Source organism: Galeopterus variegatus, unplaced genomic scaffold (assembly GCF_000696425.1).
Source record: "Galeopterus variegatus unplaced genomic scaffold, G_variegatus-3.0.2 Scaffold200, whole genome shotgun sequence".
Taxonomy (NCBI): domain Eukaryota; kingdom Metazoa; phylum Chordata; class Mammalia; order Dermoptera; family Cynocephalidae; genus Galeopterus; species Galeopterus variegatus.
In genome coordinates this window covers 506,490-526,981 of record NW_007726311.1, presented here as the reverse complement: position 1 = coordinate 526,981, position 20,492 = coordinate 506,490, and the positions used below count along the sequence as shown (strand labels likewise).

The window sequence follows — 20,492 nt, the reverse complement described above, 5'->3', positions numbered from 1 at the left end:
CCAACCAACTGAGCTAACCAGCCAGCCCCCAAATATATATTTCTAATAATCAACATTACTAGACCTTGCTGAAGGATGTCTCTTTCACTTATACCCCAAAGAGTTTAACAGCTTGACTATATTTAAGATAACTATTGAATAAAATTTTTGTGGTTTATGCCCGTTGAGGTCCCAGTTATTCTAATTAATCTTTTTTGCTGTATTTATAAAAACTCTTCAGTTAAAGAACTCCTTTGAGTTATTATAAAAGAGAGCTATCTGAGCCAGATCCAGCCAACTGATAATTGCGTCAAAATGCTATTGTCAACAGTGAGCATGCTATGTGTATTAGTCAGCTTTTACTAGTAAGGCTGCAGTAATAACCCTCAAATCACAGTGGCTTAAGACAATGATTCTTCTGCTATTTGTGTCTTCTCAATATCTGAAATGTGCTATTCTCATAGCAGAGAAAAAAGAGGGAGAGAGTTGGCAAAAACGCACAATGATAATCAGCACTTTTATTTAGACATGATGTAAATCATATCCACTTACATGCCATTGGCTAAAACAAGTCACATGGCTAAGGCCAACACTAATGGAGTAGGAATGCATACTCCTTCCATAGGAGGCACTGTGAGTTACCATGGAAGTGATACATAACCCCTGCATAGGAAGAAAAACTACTTAGAACAATAACAAAATCTACCAGATTACCATAAAAACTGTATCAAACAGAAAAATGTATCATTATATTAATATGATCTTTTCCTGATGTGTATTTATGAAAGCACATTGAAAATTATAAAACAATACATATATTTTATTTTTAATAATGCATATATAGTCTTATATGTAAATGTAATTGTTATCATTAGTATGCATAAGAAACCATGCTGGATAATATGGATGTATATATGTAATCGGTTGTTCCTCTAAAGGAACTTAAAACCAACGGCAGTACTTGTTCTCATAATATACATACTAGCTATAAAGCATTACTTATATATTTAAGACAGTAATGAACTAACCAATGGAAAAGCCCAGAAATAGTACTACACACACACACCCACGTGCATGCATGCATCTGTATGTATAAGAATTTGGCATATGAAAACATTGGCATTTTAAATCAGTGGGAAGAAGATGGATTATTGAATACATGATGAAGAGGTAACTGACTAACCATTTTTTTCTAAAAGTTAGGTTCTTATCATATAACTTGTACCTAAATAGATTCCAGGTAGATTAAATATTCAAATTTTTTAAAAATCATAAAAATATAGGAAAAAACATAAAACAAATGTTTATATAATGATGGGATAGAGAAAGACCTTCTCAGCATTATAAATCAGAAGGTTTTGATAGATTTTTTTTCCCCCTTAAGACATGGCACTGGGAAAGTTTTGATAGATCTGGTTAATGTACTGGATACCTGAAAAGGTAGTCCTCTTTGAAAGGAGTTAGCTCTTCAGCCAACAACCATGCCCCATCCCTACTCCATAGAAATGGATTCTCAGCAACTATGTTAGAACCACATGATCCTGCTGCATGGGCCCTAGATACCTGACCTGAGTTGAACCAATTAGATTTCTTTACAGGGAATTTGGACTTGGAAGAAATAGCTTCTGGTTCAGTCTGGTTGCTATATTCAATAGGAAACAGGTAAATGCAAAAGACATGGGATAGTCATTTTCCACCCAGCTTGTACCTGTGAAACAAAGAAAAGTGTACTGCCAGGGGATGAAAATGAAGCAGATGTAGAGAAAAGTGATATGGACAGAGTACCCAATGGGATTTTTGAGTACTTGATTTCACATACTTTTTTGATAACCAACTGCATTGTTGCCCTTGGGTCCCATGAGCTAAGTCAATATATGCATGGAAACCTTTTGTGTACATCTTTCCTCACATCTGATTGTGATACAAATGATTCTACACAGGCTTCCACTCTTTTTCTCTCTCAGTATCTCACCTAAAGAGTGGGACACACACTCTTGCTTCTTGCCCAGGGCTTCTCTGGTGCTGTGGTGCAGGACAGCGCAGGAGCCCACTGGGACCAACACAGTCACCCTGAAGTGAGGAGTAAATGCTTCTTATTTTGTCCTTTAGAAGTCTGCAGAAGGTCTCAGCAGTGACAAGCACCAATCTTCTGCAACAGGAAGTTAAACAAAACCGCACTAATGTAGTGCTGCCTTTCTCTTCTTCCCTATTTTGCTTTCATTGGTCACTAACTCCTGCTCCCTGGAAACACATCCCAAATAAACTACCTGCATGCAACCCGAGGCTCGGGCTCTGCTTTGGGAGAAACCCAGAACAAGCAAGTTGATATCAGAAGTGGCTATAGAAAGAAAATCTTCAAAATCTTCACGATGGGCTTCTAAACCTGGATCATCCACTGGTCAGGCAGCTAAAGGAACACTATTTCTGGTAGCATGTGAGATGGTTATAATCTCTGGTACTTCACAAAGTGACTCACAAAATGTAATCATCTACGTTAAATTGGAATTCGATGGAAGTAGAACACAAAGCATGTATTATGTGGTATTTTGGCACTGGAAGAGGTGGCAATAGTAATTATAAGAATTATAGAATGACTTGGCTTTTTGAAACTGCTTTTAAAGACTTGGTTAAAAAAGTACTCATGTTATCCATCTATCAACTCCAGGTGCACTATAAAAATTAAAAGTCCTCCATGGAAATATTCAAAGAGACTCCCAAATAAAAGATGATCTTTTTGATAATTGGTGCTGTATTATCCATATGGAAAAAACAAACTTTGACCTCTATTTTGCACTAAACCCCCAAATTAATTCTAGGTGGATCTTGGACCTAAACATAAATAGTAAAACAATAAAGCTTCTAGGAGAAAACACAGGAGTACATATTCATGACTTTGGTCTGAAACAGAACATAAAGAGCACTAACTCTAAGAGAAGATCGATAAATTGGAGTTCATTAAAATTAAGAACTTCTGTTCACCAGAAGATACCATTAAGAAAGTTAAAGCGTAAGCCAAAGACTTGGAGCGTAATTCAACAAACTGCTTAGATCTCCAATATAAAAGGATTCTTATGAACCACTAAGAAAAAAACATGATTTGGCCCAACTTTAAAAAACTGCCCCTGATATTCACAAGGAGGATAAACAAATGGCAAAATGCATATGAAAAGGCAATGAAAATCATTATTTATCAAAAAAATGCACATTAAAACTACAATTTCATACTATCACACTCTCACAAGAATGACAAATTAAAAGGACTGTCAATACAAAGTAAGTACATGGTGAGGATGTGGAGCAGCTGGAACCCTTTATGATGCTGGTAGGGGGAGTCTAAGTTAGTGTGATCACTTTGGAAAACTGCTCGGCGGTTTTTGTCTAAAGTTATATGCACATATAGCCAATGACTAAGCAAATTCTATTCCTGGAAAATTCAACTCCCAAAAGAAATGAGCGTTTATGCCCACCAAACGTCAGATGTAGGAATGTTCATAGCAGTTTTATCATAACAGCACTAACTGAAAATAACCCAAATGTCCATCACTATGAGAACGGATAAACGACTTATGGCATATTATGTAATGCTAAACAGCAATGATCAAGAACAAACTACTGCTTCACACACAGCACGAATGTGTCTCACAGACATAATTATGAATGAAAGTACAAATCATGGATTCGTTTATATGAAGTTAAAGATAGGAAAAATGAATTTACGGTGAAAGAAGTCAAAGAGTAGATACTGTTGTGGGGGGAAATGATGAGGCATGAAGAATCCTTCTGGAATGCTGGCAATGGTCTGTACCTTGATTAAGTAGAAGTTATAAGGGTGTGTATACACATTGTAAACATATATCAAGCTCCACACTTAGATGTGTGTACTTTGCTGCATGTAAGTTATTCTTTGGAAAAAAGTAAATAAACAGAGGAAAGAGGGAATATTAAAGTAAAATGATCCTCATTTCCTGTAACTGAAGGACAATATATATTGAAAAATTAGGACAAGGGTTTAATTGTAGGAGTGGCCGAGCTGCAAAGGAGACTGAATGCACAGCCTTAAAAAGTCTTCTACACCAAAGCCAGGCCTTGATGGGAGAGGTGGTACCCTGACATCCGAGATGGTGACATTTGGGTGAATAAACCTAAATACCTTGAATCCTCAGATTTCCTTGAATCTTCTGCCAGAAGAAGTAATCCTCTCCCCTTTGCTAGAGAGGAAAATTTTACACCTAGAACTTTGCAAAAACCTCACCTATGTCAGGTGTCTTGCAAGACAATGCTTTTTTCTGTCCAAGATCTGCCACCAAATCATTCATTGCCTCAGGAATAACAAAGGTCTATTGGGAAAATACATTTCCTACTCTGGGAGGAAATAGCTTACACAATCAAAATAATTACAGGACCAGAAAAAGAAGTACTGGCAAGAATGGAAGAACATGTGTGAGAGTGGATTTCAAGCATGTTGAACCAGGGTAGTGGTGAGGGGACAGGACATAAATCCGCAGAGTGGAGAGCATTCTGACATTGGAGCACTCTCCTGTGACTTGGGGTTTAGCCTCCTGAAAAGGAAATCTGGGGTCATCCTAATATGCTGCTGAGATGGGCTCTTGAAGCTTGGCCATGTTGATGTCCTACTGTAAATGAGGTGGAAATGCCAGAACATTGAGGAAGGGGTCATAAGGCTCCGGGCAGTGAAAATGTTAAAGCAGATGCATTATACTTATTGCATATGATCAGAGAAGCCACTTTCTGACTACATGTATTTCCCAGGAAGCTCTAAAACATTTGCTTCACTAAGGGAATAAAGAATGCATCAAGGAAGTTTGCACTGTGATCCCTGCAAAAATTCAATGACACATTTCTTCTACATGTTAAAGAGATGTAGACTTGAAACTGGCCTTTTAGCATCAATGAAGATGATAAGATTCTGGAATGGCAGAGGCCAGGGAGTGACACCTAACTGACAGAGGCAATATGGGCATCATTACCATAAAAGGCAGCAAGGCTGGAATGGCAATCATGGTGTCCTGACCTACAGAAATCTGTGTTGGTGGTTAATAGGTTCCCAGGAGCAAGAAAATAGGTTCCTAGGAGCAAGACAGATGGATATCCAATCAAGGTTACTTAGTTACCTTATAAAGCAAAACACAAAACAGCAGCAGAGAAGACTGACATCAGCTGCAAAATAGAAAACTACTGTGGTCACTCATCCAGTTTCAAGCCAGCTCACAGGCCACAGCCCATGATTATAAGGAAGAATAGGTCTCATTGAGGAAGAGCCACATAATACCACCTTCCTCAAGTATGCACAATAAAATTCCCCCAGTCATTTCCCCAAAAACTTGTGCAGCCATTTACTAGAGAAACTGAACACTGGGGAAAGGAGTCTTCCCAGATCTTTTGAGGACTGTTACATAACAGGGTCCAAACTGAAACAAGCTAACCTAAAATGCCATCATAGACCACTGGATAGACTAAGGACTTATAGAGGCCAGATGATAAACACAGTTCTGGCCCTAGTCCATGTTACCTTGAGTCCCAAAATTCTGTGAATAGAATCCTGAAGAACAGGAAATAACCTATTCTGTGGTTATTTCCCTAGTTCTCAAATAGGAAATTTGAATAGACATACTTATCAGTTGTCAGAGCTCTCATAGTCTCCAACCTATTGTGTACATGTTATTATCATAAGAAGAGCTTAGAAAAATCCCTGAAAATGCATACCCACCTTCCTGCCATCAGTCAAAGTGCCAAGATAGTAAACCAGAAACACATTCCAAGAGGAATTTTAGGAATAAGCACAACTGTCAAATATTTAAAGGCTGCAGAAGTGTTAGTTTAATCATATCCCTGTTTAATTTACCTGAATGACGTCTGCAAATACCAGATGAATCATGATAGTTAATAATGATATAGTAAATTTAACCATTTGGTAGCTCCAACTGCAGCTGGTGGGCTGAATGTGCTATCTTTAATAGAAAAGATCGACACAACCCTTGGCACATGGTATATAGCTCTTGATCTTACAAACATGTTCTTTTCAATACCCAACAATAAAGAGTATCAAAAAATTTTACCTTCACATGAAAGAGTCAGGAGTAACTTTCACTGTCCCAGTTCTTGATTATCTTGACATCCTCCAGAAAATCATGCTGGTTCATTACGACATCATGCTAAGTAAGCTTAGTGACTAGAAAGTGACGAGTACTCTGATGCCCTAGTAAAGCCCATGCATGCCAGAAGGTGGGAGATAAAAAGTTCAAAGATTCAAAGGCCTGCTACTTCAGTGAATCTTTTGGAGGTCCACTATTCTGGGATGTCATGGACAGTACACCTAAGGAACAGGAAAACTTGTTGCACCTTGCAGCACTACCACTAAGAAAGAGGCACAAGTTTTGGTGGGCCTTTTTAGATTTTGGATGTAGCATATACCGAACTTATATTGCTCCGACCCATTTATTAAGTGATTCGGAAGGCTGCCAGCGGCTGGAGCTGCCGCAGGAGGTGGTGCGCCTGCGCAGTGCCCAGGTGCAGACCGAACGCGCTCTGTAGCGCGGGAGGGTGCATGGGGTGCAGGAGCAGGTGTCCACACTGAAGGAGCAGTTGCAGCAGGAGCTTCTCCCCAACCCTCCGGCCCCCCAGAGAAATGAGCCACTTCACAGCCAGCATCCAGGAGAGCAGTCCCGTGCCCGGAGCAGGAGAGGGACCTCATCTCCGGCAAAACCCACCCAGGCCTGCTCCATCGGGGGCCCCCAGAGCTGGGGTGGGGCTGAAGAGGACTAGGGTGGCGGAGCCGAGGCACGAGGACTACAGCTGCAGGCCAGACCCAGCAGTGGCTTTCCCCCGGATGAGACACTCTAGAGTGTACAAGATCCTTCCTGAGAGCGGCTGAGCAGAAGCCAGGGGTCGGGGAGAGCACTTGTCTTTGGCCATCCCTGCATCAGGGCCCTGGAGCGTGGGCTCATGGGAAAGAGGAGCGGGGGGGCCCAGGGCAGGGGTCAGAGTCCCAGGCCCTGACCCTGACTTCCCAGAGATCTGTCCGCCTTAGTTCATACTGTTTGTCAGGAAATTCCTCAGAAAGCTCACAGTCCCTGTATTTAAATAATACAGTGAACACTGTTAACTGTTCAGAACTGTTACTTTTTTGTAACAAGACTCCATTTTCTAAAACAAAGTAAAAATATATTTAAAAGGGGGGGGAGGGGGAGGAGGAGGAAGAAGAAGAAGAAGGTGGCGGCTGCCAGCTTTGAGTGTGTCCCAAAAGAAAAAAAGACACATGAGCAATTTTAGGCCACTTGGGTCATATGTTAACTGAGAACCAATGGTGTTAGAGGTATCCCTGATATTTAAGGATTTAAGGCTATTGTGGATTGCTGGCAAACCTTAATAGGAGAGTTGCAACCTCTGGCATAGGATTCTGGCAGAATGTGATGTCTTCTGTGGCAGGGAACTCATTGTCATTTGAAAAGCAGCTCTTGGTGTGCTATTAGGCCCTGATAGAGACTGAGATTCTGACATGGGACATCGAATGACTGTGTGACCAGAGCTACCTATCATGGACATTATAAGAGCCATTAAACTATAAATTCAGATGAGTGTAGCAGCAATACATTAAAAAATGTAAATGGTGCATACAGGATAAGGTCCATCTGTCCATGTGTCTATGGGGCACAAGTAAATGACATAAACAGGTGGCCCAAGCTCCCATGTCACTTATTTCTATTGCAGTGATGTCTTACTTCATGCCTATGACCAACTAAAGGAGGAAGATAAAACTGAGCCTTGGTTGTCAGATGGGTTCACTCAATATGTTGGTGTGAGCCAAAAATGGACTGCTGGAACACACAACTCCACTTAGCAATGCACAAAAAGATGGCGGTAAAGGAAAATCCTTCCAGAAGCAGATACGTGCAAATGAAATTTAGCATTTTCTTTAATTACGTAGGTGGACAACAAACCACAGTAATATAGACAGTATCTTTGGCATTGTGATGAATAGAAATCATAAATATTTTCATTTTACATTATTAGTATGGCTATCACTATTTTGAAATTGTCATAGTTATTACTTCCTTTTATTTAACTCATTAATAAAGAAGCATGCATTTACTGTATATTAATAGAAGTGGTTCTTTTGTAATTCCATGTATTTTATCTTATACATTTAAAAACATTACTTTGAGAAGGAGTACACTAACTGGTTAAGTTTAATAGAAAAGATCAACACAAGCTCTGGCACATGGTATATAGCTCTTCATGTTACAGACATGTTTTTTTTCATACCCAGCTGTAAAGAGGATCCACTAAGTGGTTAAGTTTAATACAAGGGTACTTCAAAAAGTTCATGGAAAAATACAATTAAGATAATAGGAGTCATTCCATGAACTTTTTGAAGTCACCTCGTATATCACCTTTAGCCATCATGATCCATTTGGTTTTGCAGACTGCTAAAGGAGTAACAGCATAAAAATTGTTGAGAACCTTGTCCCAAAGAAACTCACACAGAGGTGCCTATAGGCATATGTAGGGATGTTCATGCCAACATTGTCTATCACATAGTGGAGTTGGTGGCAAACTGTGTTCATCATTAGAATGGATAAATTAAATGCTATAGTTTTATGTTATGGAATACTATACATATACATACTAAAACAAATTCCTATTAAAATCATTGCATGAAAAAGAAAAATAAAGCAAAATCTATAACAGCATAATTCATAAAAATTTAAAGTCTGCACACATAAAACACTATAGATGTCTTTATATGTATATATTTAAAGAACATATACATACATATTCAAGGGTACGTATTAGTGGCATCATATTTTGGAGCAGGAGCCCAGGATTTGCAGTGGGTATGACAATAGAACTGGAGAAGGAGGATAATGGAAATTATGAAACATTAGATAACACATGAGAGGTTCTTTAAATGAAACATTGATAATAGTGTGTCGTAAAACAAGAAGTATGTGTAGTCCATCCCTCTCATTCAAGGTCAAGCAAATAAACCTGAAACGCTACCATGAAAAAAATGCAAAGGCAAATTAAAAACTAGGGAAAATAATGTAAAAAATTAATAAGGTGAAGGATTAATATTTTTAGTACATAATAAGCTTTCATCAATCAATAAGAAAAATAAATGGTCTTCTAAAATGGACAAAAAGTCAAAGTTGGTGATTAATAGAAGAATACTTACAAGTATACAACAAAGAAATGTTTAAACTCACAAGTAATGCAAAGTAAAATATGAGGTATTGTCTTGGGAAGAGAAAATCTAACCTCTCAAACACTGCTAATGGAGAAAAAAAGTGATAGAAATTTTCTGGAGAAACTTAGCATATATTTAAAATGCTAAGAAAATATGCTCTTAAACCCTGCAAATCCTTGGCAAAGCATTTTCACATCTAGAAATATGTCTTAAGGAAATAATAAAAGTATAGAGATATTTAATTACGAAGATGTTTACTGTGACATTGTTTCTCACAACTGAAAAGTAAAAAAAAGGTGACTAGATATTGCCAAAGTAAACTGTAAAATAGTCATATAAAATAGGATGATGGTCACTGTGGTAGTATCAATAAGATGGGAATGTGTTTAAAATATAGCAAAGTGGAAAAACAAATAAAATTTATGTAGTATGAACCATTTTGCGATTTAACATTTTAATGGCCTTTTTCGATTATAGAAGTTTCACATTTATTATAAAAATTTAGAATATAAAGGTCAAAGAATATAAAAACCATCCCAAATCTTACAACCACATACATTCATTGTTTATATTTTAATGTATTTTATATGGGTGAAAATCAGGTGTTAACAAATAAAAAAAAAAACATGTTCTTTTGAATCAAAATGTCAAATATAATTTCTAATTCAAATTATCACAAAGAAGTAAATTTCTGAAAACAGCAAATTACCCAGAAAAGCATAGAGATATAAGTTGGGTAAATTTTCCAAATTCTGATCAAATCTGAATGAATGGAATGAGAGTCACCTATATTTGATGCTTTTCTTTGTTGAACTTTTACCTAAACACCACAGGCTGAGGCACGAAGGAATTCACAATAAACCACTAAGACCTCACAAGTTTATATTCAAAGCTCGGGTTCTGGAGACAGACTGCCTAGGGTTAATCACTGCTCTACTACTCAGAAGCTCTATGTCATTAGGCAGGTTAATTTCTCTATTCCTCAGGTTCCTCAGAATGGGGATGATAATAGGTCTTACCTTTTGGGCTATAAGATACGTAAAGCACTTGGAATCCTACCTGACTCTTAATAAACACACTGTAAATGTTAGCTGTTGGCTTTGCAAACATCAGTGCAGCAGTGGAATCACATTTTTAAAAAGCAATCTGAAGCCTTCCACACCAATGTGTATTGAATAAATGACTCAGAATGAAGCTGCACACGTTACATTCATCCCCTTCAAAAGTTTCGTTCAGAAGAGTTGTTTTATACCAGTGTAAATACTTGTGGCCACTATCAGAACTCTCAAAGCTGAGAATGACTGCCCTGCTGGATAGATATGTGTAGATATGACATCTAAAAAATCAGTATGCAGTCTCTTAGTGGGTTAATTCTCCCCTCTTCTTGAATTCATAGAATCAGATTTTAACATTTTCCATGTTCAATGCACTGTTATGATGCTGGCCTGTAAAGATATGTAAGGTTTGGTACCCATCTTCTCAGAACTTAAAATCACTTAAGAGGATAATGTCAAAATACTTAAAAAGATAACAAAATAATCCTAGTGTATTAGTTTTGCTATTGCTACTATAACAAATTATCACCCATTTAGTGTGAAATAAACAATATAAATTTATTATCTTATACTTTGGAAGGTCAGAAGACTGAAATAAAACTGAGAGGGTTAAAATCAAGGTGTCAGAGACTCTGGGGGAGTATCTGTTTCCTTGCCTTTTCCAGCTTCTAGAGGCTTCCCACATTCCTGAAAGGGTAATTCTTTGAGATGGGTCTTGAGTGGCTAAATGGGTCCAAATTCCGAATGGAGCCCAGCAGCCATTTGCTGAATGGAGGTTACACCTACCCTGTTTGGGACTTCCTCAAGTTACCTGTCCCTATTTATGCCATTGGTGACTGTTACAAGAAAATCACTCCATCTCCTGAATTTACCAATGAGCTAAATGAATAGGCCTATGTGTAGCTCGCTGCTGACTGTTGCCAGTTCTCAAGATGTTGTGATTCTGGATCCTGAGAGGGTTTAGTTGCTCCTCTTGGTTTTGTTTGAATCACTTGATAGCTACCTTAAAAGTTTATTTTTATTTTTATTTTTTTCTAAAAGATAACCCGTAAGGGGATCTTAACCCTTGGCTTGGTGTTATCAGCACCACACTCTCCTGAGTGAGCCACAGGCCGGCCCTACCTTAAAAGTTTAAAAGCCAAAAATATTGGCTGTTTGTTCTGGCTAAAATCTGATAACAATAAAATTAAAAGGAACTGTAGAGCTCTATCATCTAATTTTGGCTTAATTAAAAGCTTATCAAGTAAGATATGTATATATATATATATATATATATATACATGCACAAAATATTTTTTGAAACAGTTGTGGGGTTACGGAGTTGAATATCAATACCTATGGACAATGTGTGATGATCAAATCATGATAATTACCATAATTACTTTTCCTGACCCTTAACCAGTTTCTTGCTAATTCCCCTTCCCCTCCCCCTCCCCTTCCCACCTCTAGTAACCACAGTTCTGTCTCTCCTTTTGAAAGTTCAGCATATTATGTGATTGACTGTTCTTTCTCTTTCTTTCTTTTTATTTTTATTTATTTATTTTATTTTTATTTTTTTTAAAAAGATGACCGGTAAGGGGATCTCAACCCTTGGCTTGGTGTTGTCAGCACCACGCTCAGCCAGTGAGCAAACCGGCCATCCCTATATAGGATCCGAACCCGTGGCCTTGGTGTTATCAGCACCGCACTCTACCGAGTGAGCCACGGGCCAGCCTTCTTTTTATTTCTAATTTATTTGTTTATTTTTTTAGCTTCCACTTATGAGTGAGGACACGTGGTATTTCTCTTTCTATGCCTGGCTTATTTCACTTAATATAATTTTCTCCAAGTTCACTCATGCTGCTGTGAATGGCAGAATTTCATTCTTTTTTATGGCTGAGTAGTATTCCAGGGTGTATATTTACCACATTTTCCTTACCAATCATCTCTCGATGGACATTTAGATTAGTTCCACATCTTGGCTATTGTAAACAGAGCTGCAATAAACATGGGAGTGCAGGTATCCCTTCAACATAATGATTTCCATTACTATGGGTATACACCCAGAAGTGGGATGCTGGATCATATGGTAGTTCTATCAGTAGAGAAAATTTCATACTGTCTTCCATAAAGGCTGCACTAATTTACAGCCTCACCAATAGTGTAGAAGGATTCCCCTTCCTCGGCATCCTTGCCAGCATTTGTTATTCTCAGTCTTTTTGATAACAGCCAGTCTAACTGGGGTGAGATATCTCAACGTGGTTTTGATTAGTATTTCCCAGATGCTTAGAGATGTTGAGCATTTTTTTCATATGCCTGTTGGCATTTGTATGTCTTCCTTTGAGAAATGTTTATTCAGCTCATTTGCCTACTTTTTAATTGGATTATTTATTTTTATACTGTTGTTTGCATTCCTTGTATATTCTGGATGTTAATCCCTTGTCAGATGCATAGTTTGCAAATACTTTCTCCCATTCTGTAGGCTGTCTTTTTACTCTGTTTTGTTTTGTTTTGTTTTTTTAAAAGATGACCAGTAAGGGGATCTCAACCCTTGACTTGGTGTTATCAGCACCACACTCTCCCAAGTGAGCCACAGGCTGGCCCTTGTCTTTTCACTCTGTTAACTGTTTCCTTTGCTGTGCAGAAGCTTTTTAGGTTCATATAATCCCACTTGTTTGTTTTTCTTTTGTTGCCTGTGCTTTTGAGTCTTATTCATAAAATCTTTGCTGACTCCTACATTCTGAAGTGTTTCCCCTATGTTTTCTTCTAGGAGTTTTATAGTTTAAGGGCTTATATTTAAGTCTTTAATCCATTTTGAGTTGATTTTGGTATGTGGTGAGAGGTACAGCTCTAGTTTCGTTCTTCTAAACGTGGATATCTAGTTTTTGCAGCACCATTTATTGAAAAGACTCTCCTTTCCCCAATGTATATTCTTGGTGCCTTTGTCAAAGATCAGTTGGCTATAAGTATGTGGATTAATTTCTGGATTCTCAATTCTGTTCCATTGGTCCACATGTCTGTTTTTATGGCAGTACCATGAAGTTTTGATTACTGTAGCTTTGCAGTATACCTTAAAGTCAGGTAGTGTTATGCCTCCAGTTTTATTTATTTATTTATTTTTGTTCAGGATTGCTTTGATTATTTGGGGTCTTTTGTTGTTCCATATGAATGTTAGGATTGTTTTTCTATTTCTGTGAAGAATGTCATTGGTATTTTGATTGGGATTGCATTGAATCTGTAGATCACTTTGGGTAATATGGACATTTTCACAACATTAATTATTCCAGTCCATGAGCATGGAATGTCTTTCCATGTTTTTTTATCCTCTTTAATTTCTTTGAGCTGTGATTTTTAGTTCTTGTTGTAGAGATCTTTCACCTCCCTGGTTTAATTTATTTCTAGGTATTTTATTTTTTGGGGTAGCCATTGTAGATGGGCTTGCTTCCTTGATTTCTTTTTCTGCTTATTTGTTGTTGAGTTATAAAAAAAAAAGCTACTGATTTTTGTATATTGATTTTTATCCTGCATCTTTATTGTATTTGTTCATCATCAGCTATATATTTTTAAAAGCCTCTCTATTTCTTTCTGTTGGACTTTTTTCTTCTCTCCATGAGAACTTTTCAGTTGAATGAAACATTTTTTTTTTCTTTTCTTTTGGCCCTATTTGTTAAGGTGCTTCACTCTTATTTCAGTAATCCAGCTAAGGAACTAAAAATTAAGTTAAAAAAAAGTCACCAGTCTAACTAGTTCAGTCTCCAGAAATAGAACTTTCTGGCATTCAACTGCTTATTCTGAACAGATTTATTAATTTTTTATGTATTTTCTTATAAAATCCTGTAGTGAATTCCTATGATTTTATGTTGCCTAGATATCTATTTTTACTCTTAGAGAATTGGCTAACAAACCTGTCAGGCCAGAGCTAGAGTTTATAGCCACTTTCCAGAAAGAACCCTCAAGACCAAATTAGAGAAAAAATGCAGCAAATTTGGTTTTACAGAAATGGATATTTTTATCCACGCAGATGAGCTCTGGAAACATTCAGACCTAATAGACACTATTCCTTAAGCTCTTTCTTGGAAAAACTTAACATTCCTTCTCTGTGCCTTTAGATATAAATCTTCTGCCTTGTTCCACCTAGGAGTCATCCCTTTGAAAGTATGAATTTAGGGTTTTCTAGCTAACAATTGCTGAGAGCTATGGAACAAGTAATTAAAGATTGATGGTCTGAGAGAGAAAGAGGAACTCTTTAAGAGCTGACAAATGAAAAATTTTAATGAAAGCTATAGGATCTTTGTTTTTGTCTGTGTTTTTATATATGCAAATGTACAAATATATTGTGGTCTGTTGTGTCAACATGTATATATCTATGCTTGTGTTTGTATATTGTCTACGTAGTCCCAAATTGGCTTATCAATAATGTGTGCTCATAATTAAATAAATAAGCCCAAATACTTTTCAAGTTCACATGACTTCAATAATTTTTGGTAAATAAAGCTAATTTAAAAATTGTCGATAAAGTAAAATAGAAATGTTCTCAAAACTTAATTTAGACATTTTTGCCTAGGTCTATTGGTCAGACAAATTTATGCTGTCTCTACTAGATGTTTTAAGATCATAAAACTGTTGCTTCTATGATATTTTTGATTGTGACTTGATTTATTTGTAAGCTAAAGCTGTGAGGGCTGGCTACGGGGACATGCTGGAAGAAATCAAATCCTCCAGGCATACCTTTGTAGCTCTGTCCTCTATCCTGAGATTACACCAGGTATGTGAATTCAGGACCTAAACAGGCTCTGCCCTTCATAACAGCCCCAGGTGCTATGTGGACCAGGGACAGCTAGGAAAGACATTATTAGGGAAGGTACCCATGTCCTCTATCTCAAAGGCTTCAGTTAAGATGAGACTGGCTGATAGAGAACTAGCCTGTTTATTTATTTTTTTTAAATGAACTTAAATGACTAGTTTTGTTTTACAAAAGTAGTTCGAATACAACTGTTTGAAATGAATAAATTAGGTAAATGTGACAGGATTAAGTGTTTATACATAAACTTATTATAGTTTCAAAAATCTTTTCAATAATTTAAAATCTTAAAGTCACATTAAATTAAGTAATAGATAATCAAAAGGTCTGAGTTATTTCTAAGTAAGTTTAAATACTAAAACATTAATCATTAAACATAATCTTCAACTTACATACTTTGACATCTTGTATATATCATATAAAAAAGCTAAATATGTTTAGATCTGTTAATAAAACATTTGAGGAAACATTTTTCTAGAGATTAAAAATGTTTTTTATCTACAGATACTGATATGAAACAGTTTAAAAATTGTTTGCTTCACTAGAAATTGGGGTTACTAAAAATTAAAATTGTAGTCAATATGTGTAATTAAAATTACTGGATATAAAAGAAACAATTCTATATACAGTATGTACAAGAAAAATAAAAAGCGTTTTTGGTAAAAAGCTTATAAAAAGATATGAAGGTCTGTGGTCTTACTACCCTGAACACACCCAATCTCATCTGATCTCGGAAGCTAAGCAGGGTTGGGTCCAGTTAGTTCTTGGATGGTGAATATTTTGGGAATACCAGGTGCTGGAGGCTTTAAAAAAAAAAGGAAATATATATACATAAAACAAGGTAGGAGGATTTTTTCATTGTTGTTGTTAAAAAAGAGAAGTATAGGACAAAACTGAATGAATAAGAAAATTGTAGAAGGTTTTACGGAAGATGAATCTTATGAAAGGAACTTTATGTGTGATCAAATTGGCTAAGATTAGAAAAAAATTGTTCTCCTAAGAAATTGAGCATTGATATCAAAGTACACTGATGATAAAATTACTAAAAATCTGATTATACCATTGGACTAGGTGAGAACTCCCAGAACTCTAATAATAATAATAGTAATAAAACTGATTGGTTTCATAAAATTGCTTACACACATCAGGAATAAGAATTAGTTAAATACCAAGGAAATGTTTTGACAGATTTTCATACTAAGCCAGCCAGTACTGAAATTGATATACAATTTTTTTTTTTTTTTTTTTTTTTTAATATGACCAGTAAGGGGATCTCAACCCTTGGCTTGTCAGCACCATGCTCAGCCAGTGAGCCAACCGGCCATCCCTGTATAGGATCTGAACCCGTAGCCTTGGTGTTATCAGCACCGCACTCTCCCAAGGGAGCCACAGGCCGGCCCCTGATATGCAATTTGAATGAGCTCCATAAGATTGGCTCAAGCCAACTTCCTTACCAAAACCTATTTAATAAACAGTGCTATGCAGCTGAATTGGAGAAACAAGATTGGCATTTAAGAGGATGTAAACCCCATGTAAGAATGGACTCATGGAGGGCCTGGACAGCTGCCTGGTTCTCCCTGAATCCCTGGAGCTTCCATTGTTAAGAGCCTTGCATTCCACAACTCATTATGGACTAGGCAAGACCATCCAAATTGTAATTTTTTTTCTTAGTAATTTTCTACTTTGTCTTTTCTAGGACCTGATAACTATTCTTAAAGCAACAACAACAACAACAACAACAAAAAACAAATTTAGAAAGATGACTCAAAAAAAAGGAAAAAAGAGAGGTATTTGGAAATAGGGCAAATAAAATTTTTTTTTAGTTTTTTCCACCAATATTAGTAAAAGCACTTGAGCTTTAATTATTTAGTGAGCTTGTATTATTTTACCTGACACATTGCTAAGACTGTAAAATGAAAACTGTAAGATCTTTTTCTGTCTATATACTTATGCATGTCTAAATGTACATATAATATATATGTGTGATAATTTTTCTGTCTCTTAATGGTATTGGTAAATTAAATTAAGAATCCTATTAAGAACTGACCCCAATTTTTTCAAGATCACATGACTTGAGTAATCATTAATAAATGAAAATATTGTTGGTTTGATTAAAACAGACCTGTCTTCAGAGTTTTCAACATCGTGTCTAATACAGGTGCCACTTTTCTTACCTAGGTTTACTGATAAAATAAGCTTATGTTACCTCTATATTACAAAAGTTTGTTAGCAAGAAGAATAACTTAGCATGATAGTTGGCTGTCTAATGTCTTATCTTTATAAGCAATCCTGACATAATTATTAAAAACAAGTGAATAAAATAGATGTAAGTAAGATAAAATTCCCATATAAAAGATGCCCTTCTTACACTAGAAAGTTTTGACATTTTTATCAAAAATAAAAATTTAAGACCGAGTGAAATCTGGATAAACAATTTAATTCTCAGGCTTAGTAAGAAAAACTTAAAGGAATAGAGATAAAGGCCCTGAAAATATAAGACAGGAAGTGGGACCAGGGTACAAAGGGTAGAATATTTTGGCTGGAGGAAAGGCTCACAAAGAAAGGAAGAAGTATGAAAGGAAACCAGAATGACAATGGCTGAGGAGTTGATCTCTATCCTTTTCCAAAGCTCACTGACCCCAGAATTCTTTTTAACATTATAATGCACAGATGAAGGATCATTGAGAATTAACAGCTGTTTAAGAAAATAACACCTTGATGAAACACCATCAGAAGATCAGTAGATGTGGTGCATGCTTGGATTAAAGTAGGAAACCAAAAATGTTTCCTTAGACAAACTGCAAGAAATGATCAAAACTTGATTTTTGCCCATTTTTAACACACCTACCCATAGAAAAATCATAACATTTATTATATTAAGAACAAATAATATATAGTGTTTGCTATCTCCCATATTATATTTTTATTATAGAAAATAACATACAAAAATATTTTTACATGAGAAGGGGATCTTTCTTCCCCAATGTTGTATTTGGAGGGGGAACATTTGATGTTAAGGGTGATGTAGGTCAGATTCCTATCAGGCGATGCATCGAGCCTACTCCTTCATTTTCTTTTCACTGTTGTGTAACATAAAAACTGCATTTCTCAAAAGGCACTGTAGCAAAGGGAGTACTGCATATTTTACAACATTTAAGAACTTTTGGAATAGGCTGTTCCAAAAATCACTGTAATATTTTCAGTAGCTCAACTCCAGAATGTTAATTTCAGTTTTTTATTACTTTTTTGAAAATGCATTATGTGTAATGGTAAAAAACAAAACAAACAAACCCTACAAGTGTCTAACTGTACAAAAGGTCAAGAGTGAAAAGCAAGTTTCTCTTCCTCCTACCCTTGAGCCATAATACCCTAGTTCACCCCCCCCAGAGATGTCCACTGCTCTCAGCATCTCAGGTATCCTTGCAGAGAGTATCTTTACACCCAAATGGTAGTACACTCTGTAAGTACCATTCTGGACGTTGTCTTTGTCACTCACTTCCCAGCTTTTTAGAAACTACTGGTGCCATTCTTGAGCTTCACTTTAAAGTGTGCAGAACTTTGCTTTTGGATTCATATACAGCGTAAGCAACCTAAGATGCTTTTCTTTTAAAATTGGCTTCTTTTGGTCACAGGTACATGGGGACCGAGTGTGCTTAGAAAAGTTTAATTTATAATAGAAATGGAATGACATCATAAATGTGTGGCAGAAGAGGAATATATCACCACCACCATCAAATCAAAAGAAATTTAGTGAACTGAAAGAATTTCATCAATTTTGAAGCTCATGCCCAGATAATAGAGTATCCAAGATTCCATAGGAGGTGCTTAAAAGGAGGAGAATACAGAAGAGCTATATTAACACTCTTTTTTTTAAGAACAGGGAAAGTGCTTGGTGGGCCTTCTTGAAAGGGCCTAAGTCTTAATTTGCCTTCTTTTTTGAGACTCAAGAGAAAGTTCAACTTGTGAAGTTTCATTATGAAATTGCCTAAATTCTTCACCAAGAAAATTTGCTTAGACCTGTACACCCTGCTATGCTAGTGTTGGACAGATGGAAAGAATAAGGAGGCCAGGGACAGGAGGAACTGTCCCACCTCCTCTCCCCCAGATTCCAGGGGAGAAGGGTACCCAAATTCTAGATGACAACAGTGGATGAGGCCAATAAGTGACCCAAGGTATAACCTGAGAGGTGGAAAAGACACATGGCACTAGGTGGGACAGTCCTGAGAGAATAAATGCAAGAGGCAGCCCACCTAGTGACTAAGAGAGTCTGCTGCAGAGTCAGTCACCACAATTTACTGATCTGGAGTGACTCAGTTTACTCATCTATGAAATGGAGCTAACCTAGTGCCTCCTGAAGAAGACTGGGAGCATTAAATGACAAAATACTTTTTAAAATGCTTAGAATGGTGCCTGGCATATTGTGAGTGCTCAATAAATGTTTGCCCCTGGAGTAGAGCAGTCATCTTCAAAGTGGGCGCAGGCCTACCCAGCCCCAGGCACCTGACCCCTTGCTGCTTCTCGAACATGCCAGGAACCATCCTGCCTCAAGGTCTTTGCTAATGCAGCTCCCTATGCCTCCAATGCTCTTCTCCAGTTATCTGCATGGCTGGCTCCCTTGCCATGCCAAGTCTTGCTTGGATGTCCCTTTCTCAGGGGGATCTTTCCTCACCTCCCTGCCATCCTCATTCTCTGCTTGATTTTTCTCTATGTCACATGTCACTATCTCTTATACAACACATTTTCTTTAATTTTTTAAAAATTGTCTATTTCTTCTGCCCATCCCTTACTCCCCCACTCGCCTCTCCCCCATTCATGTAAGCTCTGTGAAGGTAGATGTTTTTATTTTGCTCACTGATATACAAGTGTACATTGAAAAGTTCATAGAAAGATTTGTATTATCTTCCAACTCTATTTTTCCATGAACTTTCTGAAGTACTTTCATATCTCCAATACCCAGAACAACACTGGCATATGGCAGGTGCTCAATAAATATTTGTGGAATCATGAATCACTTTTTCACCATATATTCATTCTCCTATTTAGGTACATTTAGACATGTATGTTGTTTTCAACTTTTGTTGTTACAAACAATGGCACAATGAACATTTTTGTATTTATCTACTTATGCACCTGTGAGTTCATCTAGAACTACTGGATCACAAGTTAAGCACATCTTTAATTTACTAGATATTACCAATCAAATCTCCTGAGTGGTATTTATTTGTATTCCCACCTGCAAGTTATAAGAATCCTGTTTCACCTTCTTGACAGTAGTTGGTACTGTCAGATTTTTAGTTTTCTGCCAATTTGAGTAAGACATGGTATTTCATTTTACTTTTAATTTACATTCCCCCAATTCCTAGTGAGTCTGAACATCTTTTCATGTGTTCACTAATCATTTTGATTTTCTCCTCTGTGCATTACCGGTTCATATCTTTTGCCCACATCTTTTGTGTATTCTGGATACCAA

At 36.8% G+C, this 20,492-nt stretch overlaps 1 protein-coding gene across 1 annotated transcript in view; it reads left to right on the top strand.

The window, feature by feature from the left end:
* Window positions 1-6,300: 6,300 nt before the first annotated feature.
* Window positions 6,301-20,492, top strand: part of CCDC28A (coiled-coil domain containing 28A) — a 50,227-nt gene continuing 36,035 nt past the window's right edge. Inside the window, 1 exon segment of the mRNA XM_008565595.1 lies at window positions 6,301-6,527. Within this exon segment, the coding sequence (XP_008563817.1) occupies window positions 6,301-6,527 (227 nt within the window).